Source organism: Equus quagga, chromosome 18 (assembly GCF_021613505.1).
Source record: "Equus quagga isolate Etosha38 chromosome 18, UCLA_HA_Equagga_1.0, whole genome shotgun sequence".
Taxonomy (NCBI): Eukaryota; Metazoa; Chordata; class Mammalia; order Perissodactyla; family Equidae; genus Equus; species Equus quagga.
Window position 1 is genome coordinate 30,680,322 of NC_060284.1, and position 16,015 is coordinate 30,696,336.

General features: G+C 36.7%; 1 protein-coding gene across 5 annotated transcripts in view; it reads left to right on the forward strand.

Moving 5' to 3' along the window:
* The first annotated feature begins 15 nt into the window (after positions 1-15).
* The window catches only part of PTBP2 (polypyrimidine tract binding protein 2), an 84,293-nt gene continuing 68,293 nt past the window's right edge, over positions 16-16,015 (forward strand). For 3 of the 5 annotated variants that reach the window (XM_046645460.1, XM_046645461.1, XM_046645463.1), the window contains exons 1-2: positions 16-243; positions 1,886-1,916. In XM_046645460.1, coding sequence (XP_046501416.1) covers positions 236-243; positions 1,886-1,916 — 39 coding nt within the window. In that variant the 5' untranslated portion in view covers positions 16-235. Of the gene's footprint in view, positions 244-883; positions 1,090-1,885; positions 1,917-16,015 lie in introns of those variants that run through there. The other 2 variants (XM_046645462.1, XM_046645464.1) reach the window with 2 other exon arrangements.

Below are 16,015 nucleotides of genomic sequence, written 5' to 3' on the forward strand. Positions count from 1 at the left end.
CGGCAGCGGCGGCGGCGCCCACTCCCCCTCGTCCCCGCGCCCGGCCGCTCGCCTCCCGCCGCCCGGCGCCGGCGCGCTCGGCTCTTTCCGCCGCCGCCGCGGCCGCGCGCTGCCCCGTGCGCTCCGGCACCTTCGGCAATTTCCGTCGGGCCCCGGCCGCCATTTTCTCGCCGCTTGTGTGTCTCGCTGGCTGCGTGGCTCGGTTCTTGTGAGCGAAGCTTTGTCCGGTTCGGCAATGGACGGGTAGGTCCTGGGCCCGGCGAGGAGGCGTGCGAGAGGGGAGCTGGAGCCTCCTTCGGCCCGGGCCGGGGTCGGGCAGGACCCCTCGGCGGCCCCTCCCGGGGCTGGGCTGCCGTTACCCAACCCCCGCCCCATCGCACACACCCCTCCCTCCGCTTCCCCCGGCGGGCGCTGGTCGGGAAGATGAGGAGAAAGCGGGCTCGGAGGCAGGGGAGGCCCGGGGGCGATGGCGGGGGCCGGTGAGGGACCCCCGAACGTCTGGCCCGGCCCTGCCTCCTCAAGGAGCCATTTCGCTCTGTAACCTGGGACCCGAACCCGGGGGGAGCGGCGCCTGGGGAGCGGGGGTAGGGACGAGAGGGAGGCCTGGGTGGGCCTCCCGGGGGAGAGCCGCGGCCCGGGGCCCCCGGCCGGGGAGTCGTCCTCGGCGTCGCGCGGCCCGCCGGGCGGGGGGATGCCGGTGGCGGGAGCCCCCGGGAGAGCTGAGTGGGAGCCGCGGGGAGGCGTGCGGCGGCGGCGGCGGGGAGGGCAGATGTCATACTCCTTTGTTTTCGCTGGAGTCTGGGAGTGGGGGCGGGAGGCGGAAAAAATGCCTTTTTGTGGGGCCTAAGAACATTGGAGGCTTGGCAAGAGGGCCCAGAAATTAAATCATCTCAGAAACGGAGTGTTTGTGGTCGGCATCAGTCACATGGGCAGAGGCCAACAGCCATGGCAGAGCCCAGAGCAGACAGTCAACACAAGGCCATCTTTTTAGCTACTTTGACCAGTTTCTGGAAAAACGAAAACAGCTACCCAAAACCAGAACCGTGTTGCATCCCTGAGAGCCCGAGTGGAAATAGAATGCTGAGTGAGGTGAGGCGAGGGCTTAGGAAAATGGTATGGTCCGGGGTCTCCCTGGTGCTCAACGCTCCACATCTGAAAGGACTAAATAATTTAACTCATTGTTAGGAAGGAGGCACCCTTTAGGCCGAAAATGCAGCTGTATTAAGCCCATTTGGCAGGGGGCTATAAACACAGTATCATTTAAAAAGTACATGTATTAGAATCGGTGACAGTGTTTGAAGAGTCAAGTAAAATGAGAGTTTATTTTCACTAAGCGTCTGAAGTTTGGTGTTTTTAAAAGACATTGAGTGAAGACCATGTAAAAGTTACCAGTAACAGAACTTAAATCATCCTAGTGCTTATCTAGAGTTTATTTTCTAGAAAACAGATCATAGATAGATCTAGAGAAGTTCAGTATTCCCCAGATCAACATGAAAATTGATGGCAAAACTTGCACTGGAATTCATGTTCCGAGATTCTATCAAGGTGACAAAAGAGTTGATTCAAATTTTAAATTACTAATCTAAGTGTACCAGTTTTGTAAAAGTGACATTGTAGTGTTTGGGGTTTTGTTCTTTTTGCTATTTAAAGTGTTAAAAAATACCATACCATAAGTTTAGTGAATTTCATCTCACGTTTGAAAATTTCAAGAAAACTAAGTTGATAATAGTGCAAAGAAGTGTCACTGACCATCTGTGTATTTGTTTTGCATCTGCATTGTGAGTGGAAGGTTTATGAATGATGAACCACTCTTAAAAAGTTGAGTCAAACAGTGACCATTAGAAGAATAACAAGGAGTTGAAACTAACTGTTTTTTTCTTTACAGAATTGTCACTGAGGTTGCAGTTGGCGTGAAGGTAGGACAAGATTGAAACTAATGAAAACTGGATTACTGCATCTGCTATTATCATTAATGGAAATTTTCACTTAGCGTTTGAAAACTATAATATAGCTAACAAAACCTAAATGTAAAGTGTTTTACTTAATTTTAAAAATTGGATTATAAAAATAGTTTCACTAGACAACCACCATAAGTTTTTCTGGAAAGGCAGTCTGTGAGAACATTTTAAACTAGGTATGCATGGTACTCAGGGAATTGGAAATGCTTTCAGACATGACTTCTTGTGAATATAAAATGATATCCCAGTTTTCTGAAGCGGAAATTATGGCTTTAAATGGCCAGATAAAGTGATTTGACCTAAATTATGTAATTTTGTTAACCTAAGAATATTTTTTTCTCTTCTCTCTTATGAGGACTAAAATATTTTTTTGTTAGTAATAAGCCACATTGGAAATAGTTACCTGACTCTTAAAAAGAAAAGATGTGTTTAGGCAATCAGCTTCAAAAGAGTCACAAGTTAAGAGCTGGCTTTTCTTGCTGTTAAAGGGAAACAGGCCTTATGGTAGAGGTTCTTTGGGATCTTTCCTCACAGACTTTTTGGTCAGGAAAACTACTCATTCTTTAAACCTTAGTTCTAATGCTTAGGCCTCTTGTGTCCTTTAATCCTTGCACATTTTAACATCATCATGTCTTATAATTTTTGTTTGCAAGCCTGTCTACCCTGTTAGGGCATGGTCCTTGTCTGACATCTTTTGAATTTTCCAAGTCTGCACAACATTTTCCAAAGCCTAGTACTCAGATACTTGGTGGATGCAATGACGTTTCCCCCCTTCAAGTGTGAGTAGTCATGAGAGGCTGTGTGCTTAGCTCAGTGATGCTGACTGGTCACAATACTTTTTGGAATTCTTGAAATTTTATCCTAAACAGTGTGAGATTCTTTAGAGTACTTTTGCGTTTTCTTGCTTATTTTCCGTTCTCTACCCTATAGTGAATTAGATACTTGTCCATGATTTAACATGTAGGCTTATTTGTTGAGTTCATGTTATGTAGATTGGGGGAGAAATAATGAGCTTTTTTGGGGGAAGGTATATTTCTTTCTATTTGGCACTGATAGTTTCTAAGTTGAGATAGTTGTAGGATTAGAAATCAGGAATAGGTCAAGAGTGCAAGATGTAGACATTGTAGTTACCATCCAAACAGATATCCTCTGGAAGCGAATTTTGTAAAAGAATAGGTGATAGAAGTCTGAGTTATGCTATTAGTGGATGGGGAGAGAAGAAACTCAGGTAAGACTGAGAATGAGTAGGCATAGAGAAATGAGGAGACTCGGAATCAGATGTCTAGATATGGTTTATTGATTACACTAGTTTTCTATGTTAGTACTAGTTTGAGGAGAAAGCATTAGGAAATGATATAAAAATAATTGCTAACTATTTTTTATCCCTTGTTTAATATAAAAGTTTGAGTAACTCAAGTTATGCTCTATATGATTTTCTAGGATACGATTAAGAGTTTTTATTTTGGTGTCAGACCTATGTACAAGTAATTAAGCTTTCATAAAATTTTTTCTTTTTGTAAAAGTAATACATGCACGTGGTTAAAAAATTCAGAGTTGGAAGTATTTCTCCCTGATGCCCAGTCCTATTCCTTAGGTATATGTAGTTATGTTAAAATTTTTCTGGTGGGTTTTTTCCCTGAAATTATTAGTTTATATATTACCACACATATAAACATCCTTATTTATTTACACAAATGGATTCATACCATGTGTCCTGGCCCATATCTTGCCCTTTCTGGAAAGAAAAACTTTATTGAGATATAATTTGACATAAACTGCACGTATTTAAAGTATACAATGATTTGACATATGTATACACCTATGAAATCATCATCACAATCAAGGTAATGAACCTACATCACCTCCAAAAGTATTATTTTGCTCCTTTGTAGTCCTTCCCATCTGCCTTTCTTTGCCCGAGCAACTGCTATTTCTGCTTTCTGTCACTATAGATTAATTTGCATTTTTTTTAAATTTTGAATAAATGGAATTAACACGTACCCTTTTCTTTGGTCTGGCTTATTGCACTTGGCATAATTATTTTGAGATTCACCCATGTTGTGTATCAGTAGTCTCTTCGTTTTTATTGCTTATTAATATTATATTGTGCAGATATATAGCAGTTTGTTTATCCATTCAACTCTTGATGGATATTTGGGTTATTTCCAGTTTTTGGCTATTATAAATCTGTTGTGAACATTCCTGTACAAGTCTTTGTATGAACATATGCTTTCATTTCTCTTGGGGGAATACCTATGATTGAAATGGCTGGCTCATATGGTAGGCATATGTTTAACTTTTTAAGAAACGGCCAACTATTTTCCGTAGTGGTTGTACTATTTTACGTTGCCACCAGCAGTGTATGAGATTTCCAGTCCTTGCACATCCTCTCCAATGCCTGTCGTCTGTCTTTGATTCTCGACATTCTCGTGGGTGTGAAGTGGTAATCTTCTGGTTTTAATTTGCATTTCTGTAATGTGTATGATGTTGAACATCCTTTCATGTGCTTTCTGCCAGCTGAATATCGTCTTTGGTGAAGTGTCTGTTTCAATCTCTTGCCTACTTTTTTAATTGGGTTATTTCTTTATTATTGACTTTTGAGAAGTCTTCATTCTGGTTACGAGTCTTTTATCAGATACATGGTTTACAAATATTATTTTCTGCCACTTAATATTTTCATTCTCTCAACAGTGTCTTGAAGAACAGCAGTTTTCAATTCTGACGAACTTCAGTTTACCAATTTTTATCTCGTATGGATCGTGCTTTTAGTGTCGTATCTAAGCCATCTTTGTCTAACCCAAGGTCACAAAGATTTCTCCTTTGTTTTCTAATAGAAGTTTTATAGTTTAGGTTTTGCATTAAAGTCTTTTTGAGTTAATTTTTTGAATATGGTGCAAAGTCTGAATCAATGTTTTTTGGTGTTGAATATGGACATCCACTTTTTCCGACACCATTCGTTGAACAGGCTGTCCTTTCTCCCTTGAATTGGCTTTGCACCTTTGTCAAAAATCACTTATCTATGTATGTATGATTCTATCTGTACTGGAGTTGTTCCATTGGCTGTCTATTAGATGCCAAAAACATACTGTCTTAACTGCTGTGACTTTATGTGAAGTCTTAAAATCAAGTAGTCATGATCCTCCAACTTAGTGCTTTTTCAAAGTTGTTTTGACTCCGGGTCCTTTATGTTTTCATATGAGCCAGTTTCTACAAAAAATGCCTGCTGAGATTTTATTTTAATTAACTTGAGTCTATAAAACAATTTGGAAAAGATTGACATCTTAATAGTGTTGAGTTTTTCCATCCATGAACACAATTTATTTCTCCCTTAGATCATCTTTAATCTCTTTCAGCAGTGTTTTTAGTTTTCACTATACAGGTTTTGCACATTTTTTGGTCAGATTTATCTCTATTTCATGTTTTTTTGGATGCTATTTTAAAAAATTCAATTTCCAGTTGTTAGTGTATAGAAATACAAATGATTTTTGCATATTGCTCTTTTATTCTGCACTCTTGCCAAACTCACTTAATAGATCTAATAGCTGTTTTGTAGACGCCGTCAGATTTTCTGCATAGACCATTTATGTATCTTCTCTTCTATCTGGATACCGTTTTTTTCTTGTTCTTGCCTATGGCATCTAGTACAATGATGAATAGAAGTGATGAGAACAGGTGACTTGACTTTGTTCCTGGTAGTAGGGTAAACAACCTAAATGATATTCTTTCTTTCTTAAATGTTGGGTACAATTCACCAGTGAAGCTGTGTAGACTGGTGTGTTTTTGCTTTGTTTCATTTTATTTAATGGGTAGAACTATTTAGGTTATGTTTCTTCCTGAGTGAGCTTTGGTAATTTGTGTCGTCCGTAGACTTAGTCCATTTTTCCAAATTATTGAATGTATTTACATGGAGTTGTAAATGATAATACCTTTTTATACTGTTATACTTTTGGTATTTGTAGAGTCTGCAGTGATTTCACCTCTCATTCCTGATGCTGGTAATTTGTTTCTTCTCTTTTTTTTCCTTGTCAGTCTGGCTGGAGGTTTATTGATTTTATTAATATTCTCCAAAACTCAGCTTTTAGTTTCATTGGATTTTCTCTGTTGTTTTCTGTTTCCTATTTTATTGATTTCTGCTGTTTTAATTTTCTTGTGCTTTGTATTTTGTTTACTCTTTTTCTCCTTTGTTACATTGAAGCTGATGTCATTGACACGATACCTTTTCTAATATACAAGTTTAGTGCTATATAGTTCCCTTTAAATACTGCTTTCATGGCATCTCTCAAATTTTGACATGTGTACTTTTCATTCTGTTCAAAATACATTCTAATAGTTTTATCTCTTTGACCCATGGGCTGTCGAGAAGCATTTAATTACCAAATAATTTAAGTTTTCTATATATCTTTCTGTTATTCTAATTTAATTCCATTGAAGCTAGAGAAAATAGTTTGTAAGACTTGAATCTTTGAAAATTTGTTGAGACTTATTTTATGGTCCAAATGTCATATATCCTCTTAGTTTTATGTGCGCTTGATAGGGGTGTGTATTCTGCTGCTGTTCGGTGGTATGTTCTGTAAATGTCAGGTCAAGTTTATTGATAATGTTCAAGTCATATCTGTCCTTCCTGATTTTCTGTCTATTGTTTTATCCCTTTTTGAGAGAAGAATATTGAAATCTCCTCCTATACTTGTGCATTTGTCTGTTTCTGCTTAAAGTTCTACCAGTTTTTGCTTTATGTTTTTTGAAGTATGATGAGCACATAAGTGTTTAGGATTACTGTGTCCTCTTGATTATTATGCAGTTACCATTTTTATCCCTGGTAATATTCTTTGCTTTAACATCTAGTTTTTGTAATAGTTATTAATACAGCCATCTCAGCTTTCTTTTGAAGAGAGTTCACATTGTATATCTTTTTCCATTCTTTCAGTTTCAACCTGTTTGTGTCCTTAGATTTAAAATATGTTTCTTGTAGACAGCATGAAGTTGGAACTTGATTTCTTTCTTTCTTTGAGGAAGAGTTGCCCTAAGCTAACATCTGCACCAGTCTTCCTCTACTTTGTGTGTGGGGTGCTCACAGCATGGCTGTTGAGTGGGGTATGTCCGCACGTGGGATCTGAACCCGTGAACCCGGGCCACTGAAGCAGTGTCCAGAACTTTAACCACTAGGCCATGGGGCCAGCCCCTGAACTTAATTTTTGAATCCAAACGTACACCCTCTTTTGATTAACACCATGTACAGTTAATGTTATTACTAATGTGGTTAGTTTTACAACTACCACTTTGCTGTTTGTATATTCCTTGTGTTCTTCCCTCTTTTCTCTTCTTCTGCTTTCTTTTGGATTGGTTTTTTTTTTTTCCATTTTATCTCTTGTTAGCTGATTAGCTTATAACTCGTTGTTTTGTTATGCTAGTGGCTGTCTTACGATTTATAGCATACATCTCTAATGTATCACAGTCTTCCCTCAAGGAGTATTTGCCACTTCACATATACTATGCGAATATTAGAAGATTTCTCTTCCTTGGCGTTTGTACTATTGTTATCATACATTTTACTTCTACATATGTTATAAATTCTATTCTGCATTATTTTTGTTTGTTTAAGCAGCTAATTATCTTTTAAAAAGATTTAAATAACAACAAAACTAACTTCTGCATTACCTGTGACATTGTTAGGTGCATGCATTGAATACTAGGGTGGCGGAATTCACTGCAGATTTCCGAAGTTCTCTCTGTGCAACTCTCTTCTCTGGTACTCTGCCGTAGAAACTCTAGTTGCTTTGGTCTCCTTGGACCCTTGGCTTTCTCATCACAGAATGTTTTTGAAGTTCGGTGTGGTTTCCCCTTCTGAGCTGTGTCATGGCCTGAAATTTCTCTCAAAGGAGTAAGCTGGGGCAATCATGGACTCTCATTTGCTTTCTGAGTCTTAGTGATCATTGTCCATTGTTGTCAGATGTCCAGTGGTCTTGAAAGCAATATTTTATATATTTTGTGTGATTTGTTAGTTGTTTCAAGAGGGAATACTGGTCCATCTTAGATTATCTTGGCTGGAAGTAGAAATCCACCTTTTTTATTTTTTTAAAAATTGCATAGTAAGATCTCTGCAGTTACAGATCTCTCTCATTCTTTGTTGTATGAACGCACCACAATGTAGTTCCTACATTGGTGGACATTTTGATTTGATTCCAGTTTGCAAGTAAAAAGTGTGGAAGTATTTAAAATATAAGTAAAAATGCTGTGTCAAATGAATTTTGCAGTTAAAAAGTTTATGAAAACCACAGTGCCAAAAGGATTCCTCACAAGTGTGTATGAGAGTGCCTGTTTTTCCACACCTTTAGAAATTCTGGGTTTTATAAAAATTTAGACTATTAGGTAATTTTAGGTTAAAAAAAGTTTTATAATTTTGAAATGGATGAGATTTTCAAAATTTGACTTTATATTTCTTTTCCTGTGGACTGCCTCTTTGTATCCGTGACCTATTTTAAGGATCTTTATTCTTGTTTATTACGACTCTATAAAAATTGATTTCATATGCATCGTAAGTACTTTTTCTTACAGTTTATTATTCCTGATTTTCTTCATATAGTTTTGGGCATAAAGATATATTTGAATTGTTAAGTAGTATACTCTTATTTATTTTTGTCTATTTGATACTTAAACGTTTTTAGTTTCAGTTTCTTCATCTTTAAAATTGGGATTATGATAGTTTTGAATAAAAAATGTGATTATGCATAAAAAGTATTTTCCACAAACTAGGTCCTCAGTTAATGTTAACTGATTTATGCTACATGTAGAATATCCAGATTTTATAGCTTTGGGATATGTTGACATTTCATTTTTCATGACCCTTATGAATTGCTGTGGTTATTTAGTTCTCATTGTTTTAGACTCCTTTATTTTTGGTTAGCTTAGTGAGATGATAAAACAAGAAAGGAAATTGGTGTATTTTTAATAAGAGGTGTGTTGTGTTTCTTTAGAATGGTTTCTATGTTCTTTGTAATTTGTAATTTCAAGGGCTTTATTTCTCTACTCTTAACCATTTCCCACTGCGAAATCTTTGCGGCATAATGCAGCAATTCCTTGGAAAGACAGAAAGTATGCAGTGGTCGCAGAATAATACAAGATGGTACTCGATATGGTAAAACGTTAACTTTTTGGATGCCTATTTTAAGTATGGTGAAATTTGTGGCAGTACTGTTTTTAGTAAGTTAACTAAATGAAGCCCTTATAACTGGACAATTAATAAAGGACCTGTTTGTTAACATAAGTTGTTGGCTTTTCCAAGTTGGATTTTACTGGTATTTTGAAAGCACTGTTTGTAAGTTGCTGAATGCACAGTTTGAGTTGTGTTGTGGTTATTGAATTCACCATCATTGGCTTTCTTAGATAATTGCAGTGAAATAATGCTGAACATTACTTTTTTTGTAATAGCTGAACATAACCGGTTGTTTATAATAGGTATGCTATTAAAAGCTTTGGGTTTTTAGGTTTTGATTTTTCTTAAAATGCTACATATCCTTGTTAGGATATTTATATAAGAATTTCAAATTACAGATAGATTTATAGTGTATCTACTAAATGACAGTGCTCTGTTAGAAACTGGTGATTCAAAGGCACTGAGACAATATATGCTCCTTGAGGGCAGAGACCTTACTTGTTTTATTGCTCCTCCGTCAGTAGTACATGTTAAACAGTACATACTCAGTAAATATTTAATGGTTCTTTAAGAGTCTCTGGCTTCAATACACTCATAATCTCATGAGCCATTTACCAGTAAAAAGATAAACACCAGTTTTATTGTACCACATTCTCCCTTTTTGCTGGAGATCCAAAAGAGTTATGTCTTCTAGGACCTTGTCTAGTTGAAGAGATAAGTTAGAAGGTTTAAGCAAGTTCCACATGGCTACAGTAGGAGAGAGAAATTTGGGTTGGTAGCATCAGAGTAGATTTCATGAAATTAGTGGGTTGTGACCTGTGCTTTGTAAATAGGTTGGGAGAGGAGATGAATACTATATGTTGAGGGAATGACGTGGCCAAAGTTGTGTTGATAGCTGGCACCAGTTCACAGCCATTGAAACAGTAAGCTGAATAATTTGGCTTTTATGGTGTATGGTTTGTATATGTGTATATAGGAAAGGATGCAGGTAGATTGTAGGAGGGCTCAAGTACAGGTTATGAAATTTGTGCTTCATCTGGTGGGCGCTATTCTATAAACCTATAAATCTCCATGTATAAGTAGCTCATGTTTCTGCTGTCTTTAGAATATGGAGACTGAGTTCCAAAAAGATTGGGTTTGGGACTACGCGGAACACTATGAATTAGAAGCATGAGTCTCTATAATTAACTTTTTTAATCTCTTATTTCGTCTCGGTTGCTAAACTGTAATAGCTTTCTTAATTTAGTTTTAGACATATTGCATTAGGAGCTAAGGTGGTTAAGTAATATTTTTACTTTAGAAGTAATAAAGTATCACAGAAAGTTATGAAAGACGTGTTTTGAGCAGTGATTGTTTTTATAACTATGGTGGTGAATTTTGAACATAGAACAAAGACATTATTTTTATCATGAACCATTATTTGTCACTCAGTCCCAACAGTCATCAACACACAACCCATTGCTAAAACTTACAACATCCATACTCTGCTTTTCTTCTCCTGCGTTATTTTGAGACAAATTCCAGATGTATCATTTCATCTGTAAGTGTTTTGGTGTGTCTCTTGAAAAAATAAGGACTCTTGGGGTGGCCTTGTGGTGTAGTGGTTAAGTTTGCATGCTCTGCTTTGGCAGCCCAGAATTTACATGTTCAGATCCCTGGTGCAGACCTACACACCACTCATCAAGCCATGCTGTGGCAGTGTCCCACATGCAAAATAGAAGATTGTCACAGACGTTAGATCTTCCTCACCAAAAAAAAAAACACCAAAACAGAGAGAAAGATAAGGCTTCTCTTTCTCTCTTTTTTTTTTTTAGCAAAAGAAACAAAACTATAACTGCAATATTATTATGACACCAAAAAGCTAACAGTTGCTTAATGTTATCAAGTGCCAAATTTGCACTAAAATTTCTAATTGTCCTATAAAAGTCATAGTGTTATTACAGGGCTTTTTTTAGTGGGGGATGGATCAGGATCAGATAGGATCAACACATTTGATTAATATGCCTTTTAAATTTCTTTTAATCTACCTACAAGTTCTCCTTCCATCCCTGTGCTTGCACAAAATAATCTCTGAGCTTTTTTTTAATGAATTTTTAAATGGGCTTAATAATTAAGACCTATGTCAAGTTATTTTCAAGATAAGATTATATGTAAAAGAGTTAGCGCAGAATGGCACATAAGTGCTCAAATGATGATGATTGTTATTGTAGTTTTAAATCTGTAAATCTGATTTGGAAGGAACACTTTAATCGAGGTAAAATATTACAAATTAATTTTTATGAGTGTGGAGTCAGGTTAAAAATAGCTAGTCAGATAGCACTAAAGGAGAATTTGTGAATAGTAAAATAAAATTTACTCAGAATTTAACACAGAGCAACAAAGGGCTTAAGGGACATGGAGGAAAGGAGGTGAAATTCTAACAAACATCTGATTAGAGTTTCAGGAAGAGAAATTAAAGATTGTAGAGAAGCAAAATTTGAAAAGCTAAAAAGTGATAATTTTTCAAAATTGGTGAGCTACATGAATTCTTAGATTTAGGACACACAAGAAAACTTAGACATGTCAACATGAAAGAGCAGAACACCAAAGACTCAAAGAAGATCTTTAAAGCAGCCAGAGGAAAATCAGATTCCCTAAGAAGAACTAAGAAATAGAAAGACACAGTGTGCTTCTTCAGCAACATGGGAATCCAGAAGATAGTGGGAGAGTATCTGCAAAGTGTTGAGTGAAAATAACTATCCATTTATTATTGCATAATCAGCTAAATTATCACTTAAGGAGGAGAACAGAATAATGGCATTTTCAGAAACACTCCCTTTTTCCCCCAAAAAGGCAATTGAGGAAATTTATCAACAGACCCACTGAAGGAATTTCTAGAGGTTGTACTTCAAGAAGAAGGCCAGTGACTCCAGAAAGGAGGTCTGAGGTAGAAGTAACGTTAAGCAAGAAATTGGTAAGCCTGTGGGTAAATTTAATTACTGACTGTATAAGAAAATAATAGCAGTGATGGTTTGATTTGAGGTTTAATAAATAGAACTAAAAATATTAAATCATAACAACATGTGAGGGAGTAGTAGAGTAAATGAAGTTTAAGTTCTGATGACCTAGTATTGTTTTGAGCTCTCTTGTCCATTACGGAGCCACTAGTTGTATGTGGTTATTGAGCACTTGACACGTGGCTAGTCTAAATTGATCTGTTCCAATTGTAAAATACACGTGGATTTCTAAGACTTCATGGAAAAAAAGAAGGTAATTTTTATTACATGTTGAAATGATAATATTTTCAGTTAAATAAAATATATCATTTGTATCACCTTTTCTTTTTACTTTTTAAAATATGGCTACTAGAGCTATTAGAAAATTTGTAGGATTATGTGTGTTGCTCACATTCCATTTCTTTCGGACAGTGTCAGTCTTGAGGGTGGAAATTTAAAGTCCAAAGTGAATGAGATAAGTTTACATTTTAAATTGTAAGGGTGAGCACAGTAAAAATAGGGATAAAGTGTATAATTTCTAAAATAATTGGGGGTGGGAAGATGTATAATCCAAAAGAAGTCAGGAAAAAGAAAAGTAAAAGAGAATAGGAAACAAAATGAGCTCATTTTAATAGTATTAAGAGTAGCTCTATGGAGGATTCCTTTGAGCCTTTAAAAGTTAGAATTTTCGAGGGTAGGGAGTTGGGGCTCATTCTCACCCTAGTTACCTCCCACAGTCTCTATCTCCAAATACCATCACGTTGTGGTTCACCGTATGAATTTGAGGCTCATAAACATTTAGTCCATAACACCCTGCATATACTTCTCCCACTTCCATCCCAGGTAACCACTATCCTGAAGTTGGTGTTTGCCATTCCTATGAATTTCTTTATACCTTTGCTGCATGTATTGTTCGTATATTTTCTTCCCTAGACAATATATGTTTTGTTTTCCATGTTTAAACTATATATATGTGCTGTCATGCTGTGTGTATTCTCTAGCTTGCTCTTTTTGTTCAATAATATTTTGGTTTTTTTAACCTAAGTTTATATGTGGGTCTAATTCATTTATTTTCATTGCCATATAGTATATGATTATATGAATATACCGTTACCCTGTTGACAAATATTGAGGTTGTTTCTAATTTTTTCCTGTTACAAATAGCTGCTCTGAGCATTCTTGTGCATATACCAATAGATGTGAATATTCGAGTTTCTCTAGAAGTGGAATTGCTAGATTATATGGTGTGTCTGTTTTCAAGTTGATTGGATATTGACTTGTTGCTTTCCTAAGTGGTTAGGCTAGTTTATACTCCATTAGCAGTGAATGAGAATATCTGTTTCTGCACATCCTTTCTAATAATTGGCATTGTTGAACTTTTTAATTGTTGTCATTCTTATGTACATGTGAATGGTACATTAGATTGTTTTAATTTGAATTCCGTATTAGTATTTTCTTAGTTTATTGGCCATTCTTGTTTCTTGTCTGTTAAATGCTAGTTCATATAGTCTGTCCATTTTCTTTCTTTCTTTCTTTTTTTTGCTGAGGAAGATTAGCCCTGAGCTAACATCTGTTGCCAATCTTCCGTCTTTTTTTTCTTGTGGAAGATTAGCCCTGAGCTAGCATTTGTGCCATTCTTCCTCCACTTTTTATATGTGGGTTATCACCACAGCATGGCTGAACGCTGGTGTAGGTCCATACCCAAGATCTGAACCTGCGAACCCGGGCTGCCAAAGTGGAATGTGCCAAACTTAACCTCTATGCCACAGGGCTGGCCCCTGTCCATTTTCTTTTTAATGTAGTTTTTATCTTTTTCTTAGTGATTCCTAGGAGTTTTTGTATATTATGGACACTAAAGCTTTGTTATATGTATTACAGATAACTCCTTCCTGTCTGTGGCTTCTTTTTTTTACATTGATGAATAGAAATTGGAAAGTTTTTTTATTTAAAGGTTGGCAACTGAGCAACAACTGTTGCCAGTCTTCTTTTTTTTCCCCTTCGTCTCCCCAAAGCCATCCAGTACATAGTTGTATATTCTAGATGTGAGTGCCTCTGGTTGTGCTATGTGGGATGCCGCCTCAACATGGCCTGATGAGTGGTGCTACTTCCGCACCCAGGATCCAAACCAGTGAAATCCTGGGCTGCCGAAGTGGAGTGTGCGAACTTAACCACTCAGCCACGCGGCCAGCCCAGAAGTTGGAAATTTTAACATCACATTTATGTTTTAGTCTGAAGAAATCTTTTTTTTAACTCAGGTTCTTACATACAACCTTTGGGATTTTATTTTGAAAGTTTAAAAATTTTGATTTTTCACGTTTAGGGCCTCAACCTACCTGGAATTTAATTTTTGTGTAGTGTATGGTAAAGATTTAATGATCATTCCCTTATGGTTAATAAATTTAGTACCAACTCAGTTGAATAGCTCATGTGTTTTTCCACTGATGTGCAGTGTCAGCTGTCAGATTTCTGTTATATGCATGGAACTGTTTTGAGCTATCTCTTCTCTTTCATTATTTATCTATTCCTGTACCAGTACCACAGTGTCTTAATTTAGTGTAGCATTACAGTAAATCTTGGAATCTCGTAGAGTGAATTTCATAACTTTGTTCTTCAAAATTGTCTTGGCATTTTCTTTAACATAGGTATTTTAAGATCAGTTGGCTAAGTTCCATGGAAACTGTTTGGGTTTAAATTGCACTAAATTTGTCTGTTAATTGAGGAAGTGTTGTATTTGCATTATCAATAAATAAGATGACAATGCTTGAGCTCAAAGACAGAGAAGTATAACATTTCTTTGAAGAATTTTCCCCCTTCTTTCTCATGATGTTCTAATTATGAAAGACATGCTTAACATAGAAAACTTATTGCTTTAGGCAGAGGAAAATAAAATAAACCACCAGTAATTTTACCAAAGTTAATCAACATTGTATGTACTTCCTATCATTTTCCACTATGTTACAAGAATTTTAAGCAGCTTATGTGTAAGGAATGAGGAGAGGGGGATACTTCTTTGACAAATACTTCATTTTCTTCCAAAGTTATTGTTTATTCACTACTTTCCTAGAAAATTATCTGTTTACTGGGTTTCATATTTCTCAGAATTGTATAGCAGTTTTGAATTCTCTCCTTTGTTTCCTCCTGTACTAATATTAAACATCTGTACTTTCTTTCTCTTGTCAGAGACGTTATTTTATTGGTCTTTTCAGAGAACCAACTTTTGAATTTTTTTTGTTTTGTTTCGTAATTCACTAATTTCTATTTTTATCTTTCTGCTTCACGCTAGATTTGTTTTAGTGTTATTTTTTGTCCACTTTAAAGTAGATCCTGAACTTGTTTATTTTCCTGTTTAAAAATGCAGTCAAGATTAAGAAAGATCAGTTGATACTTTGGCATTAAGTTTTGACTTTTAGAGTTCTTTCTCTTTGTTGAGATATAATTGCTATATAAAATTGTAATGTTTCAGGTGTACAACATAATAATTTGATATATGTGTGTATTGTGAAACAATTACCAGAATAAGTTTAGTTAACATCCATCCCCGCACATAGCTACAATTTTTTTTGGACTTGTGATGAGAAGTTTTAAAATTTACTCTCTCAGCAACTTTCAGATATACAGTATTGTTAACTCTAGTCACCATTCTGTACATTACATCCCCAGGACTCAGATATTTTATAACTGCAAGTTTGTACCTTTTGATCACCTTCACCCATTTTGCCCATCCTCCACTCGCACCTTTGGCAACCATCAGTCTGTTCTCTGCATCTAAGAGTTCAGTTTTTTTTGTTTGCTTGTCTGTCTTTTGTGAGGAAGATTGGCCCTGAGCTAACATCTGTTGCCAATCTTCATCTTTTTGCTTGAGGAGGATTGTCACTGAGCTAACGTCTGTCCCGGTCTTCTCTTGTTTTTACGTGGGATGCCACCACACTGTG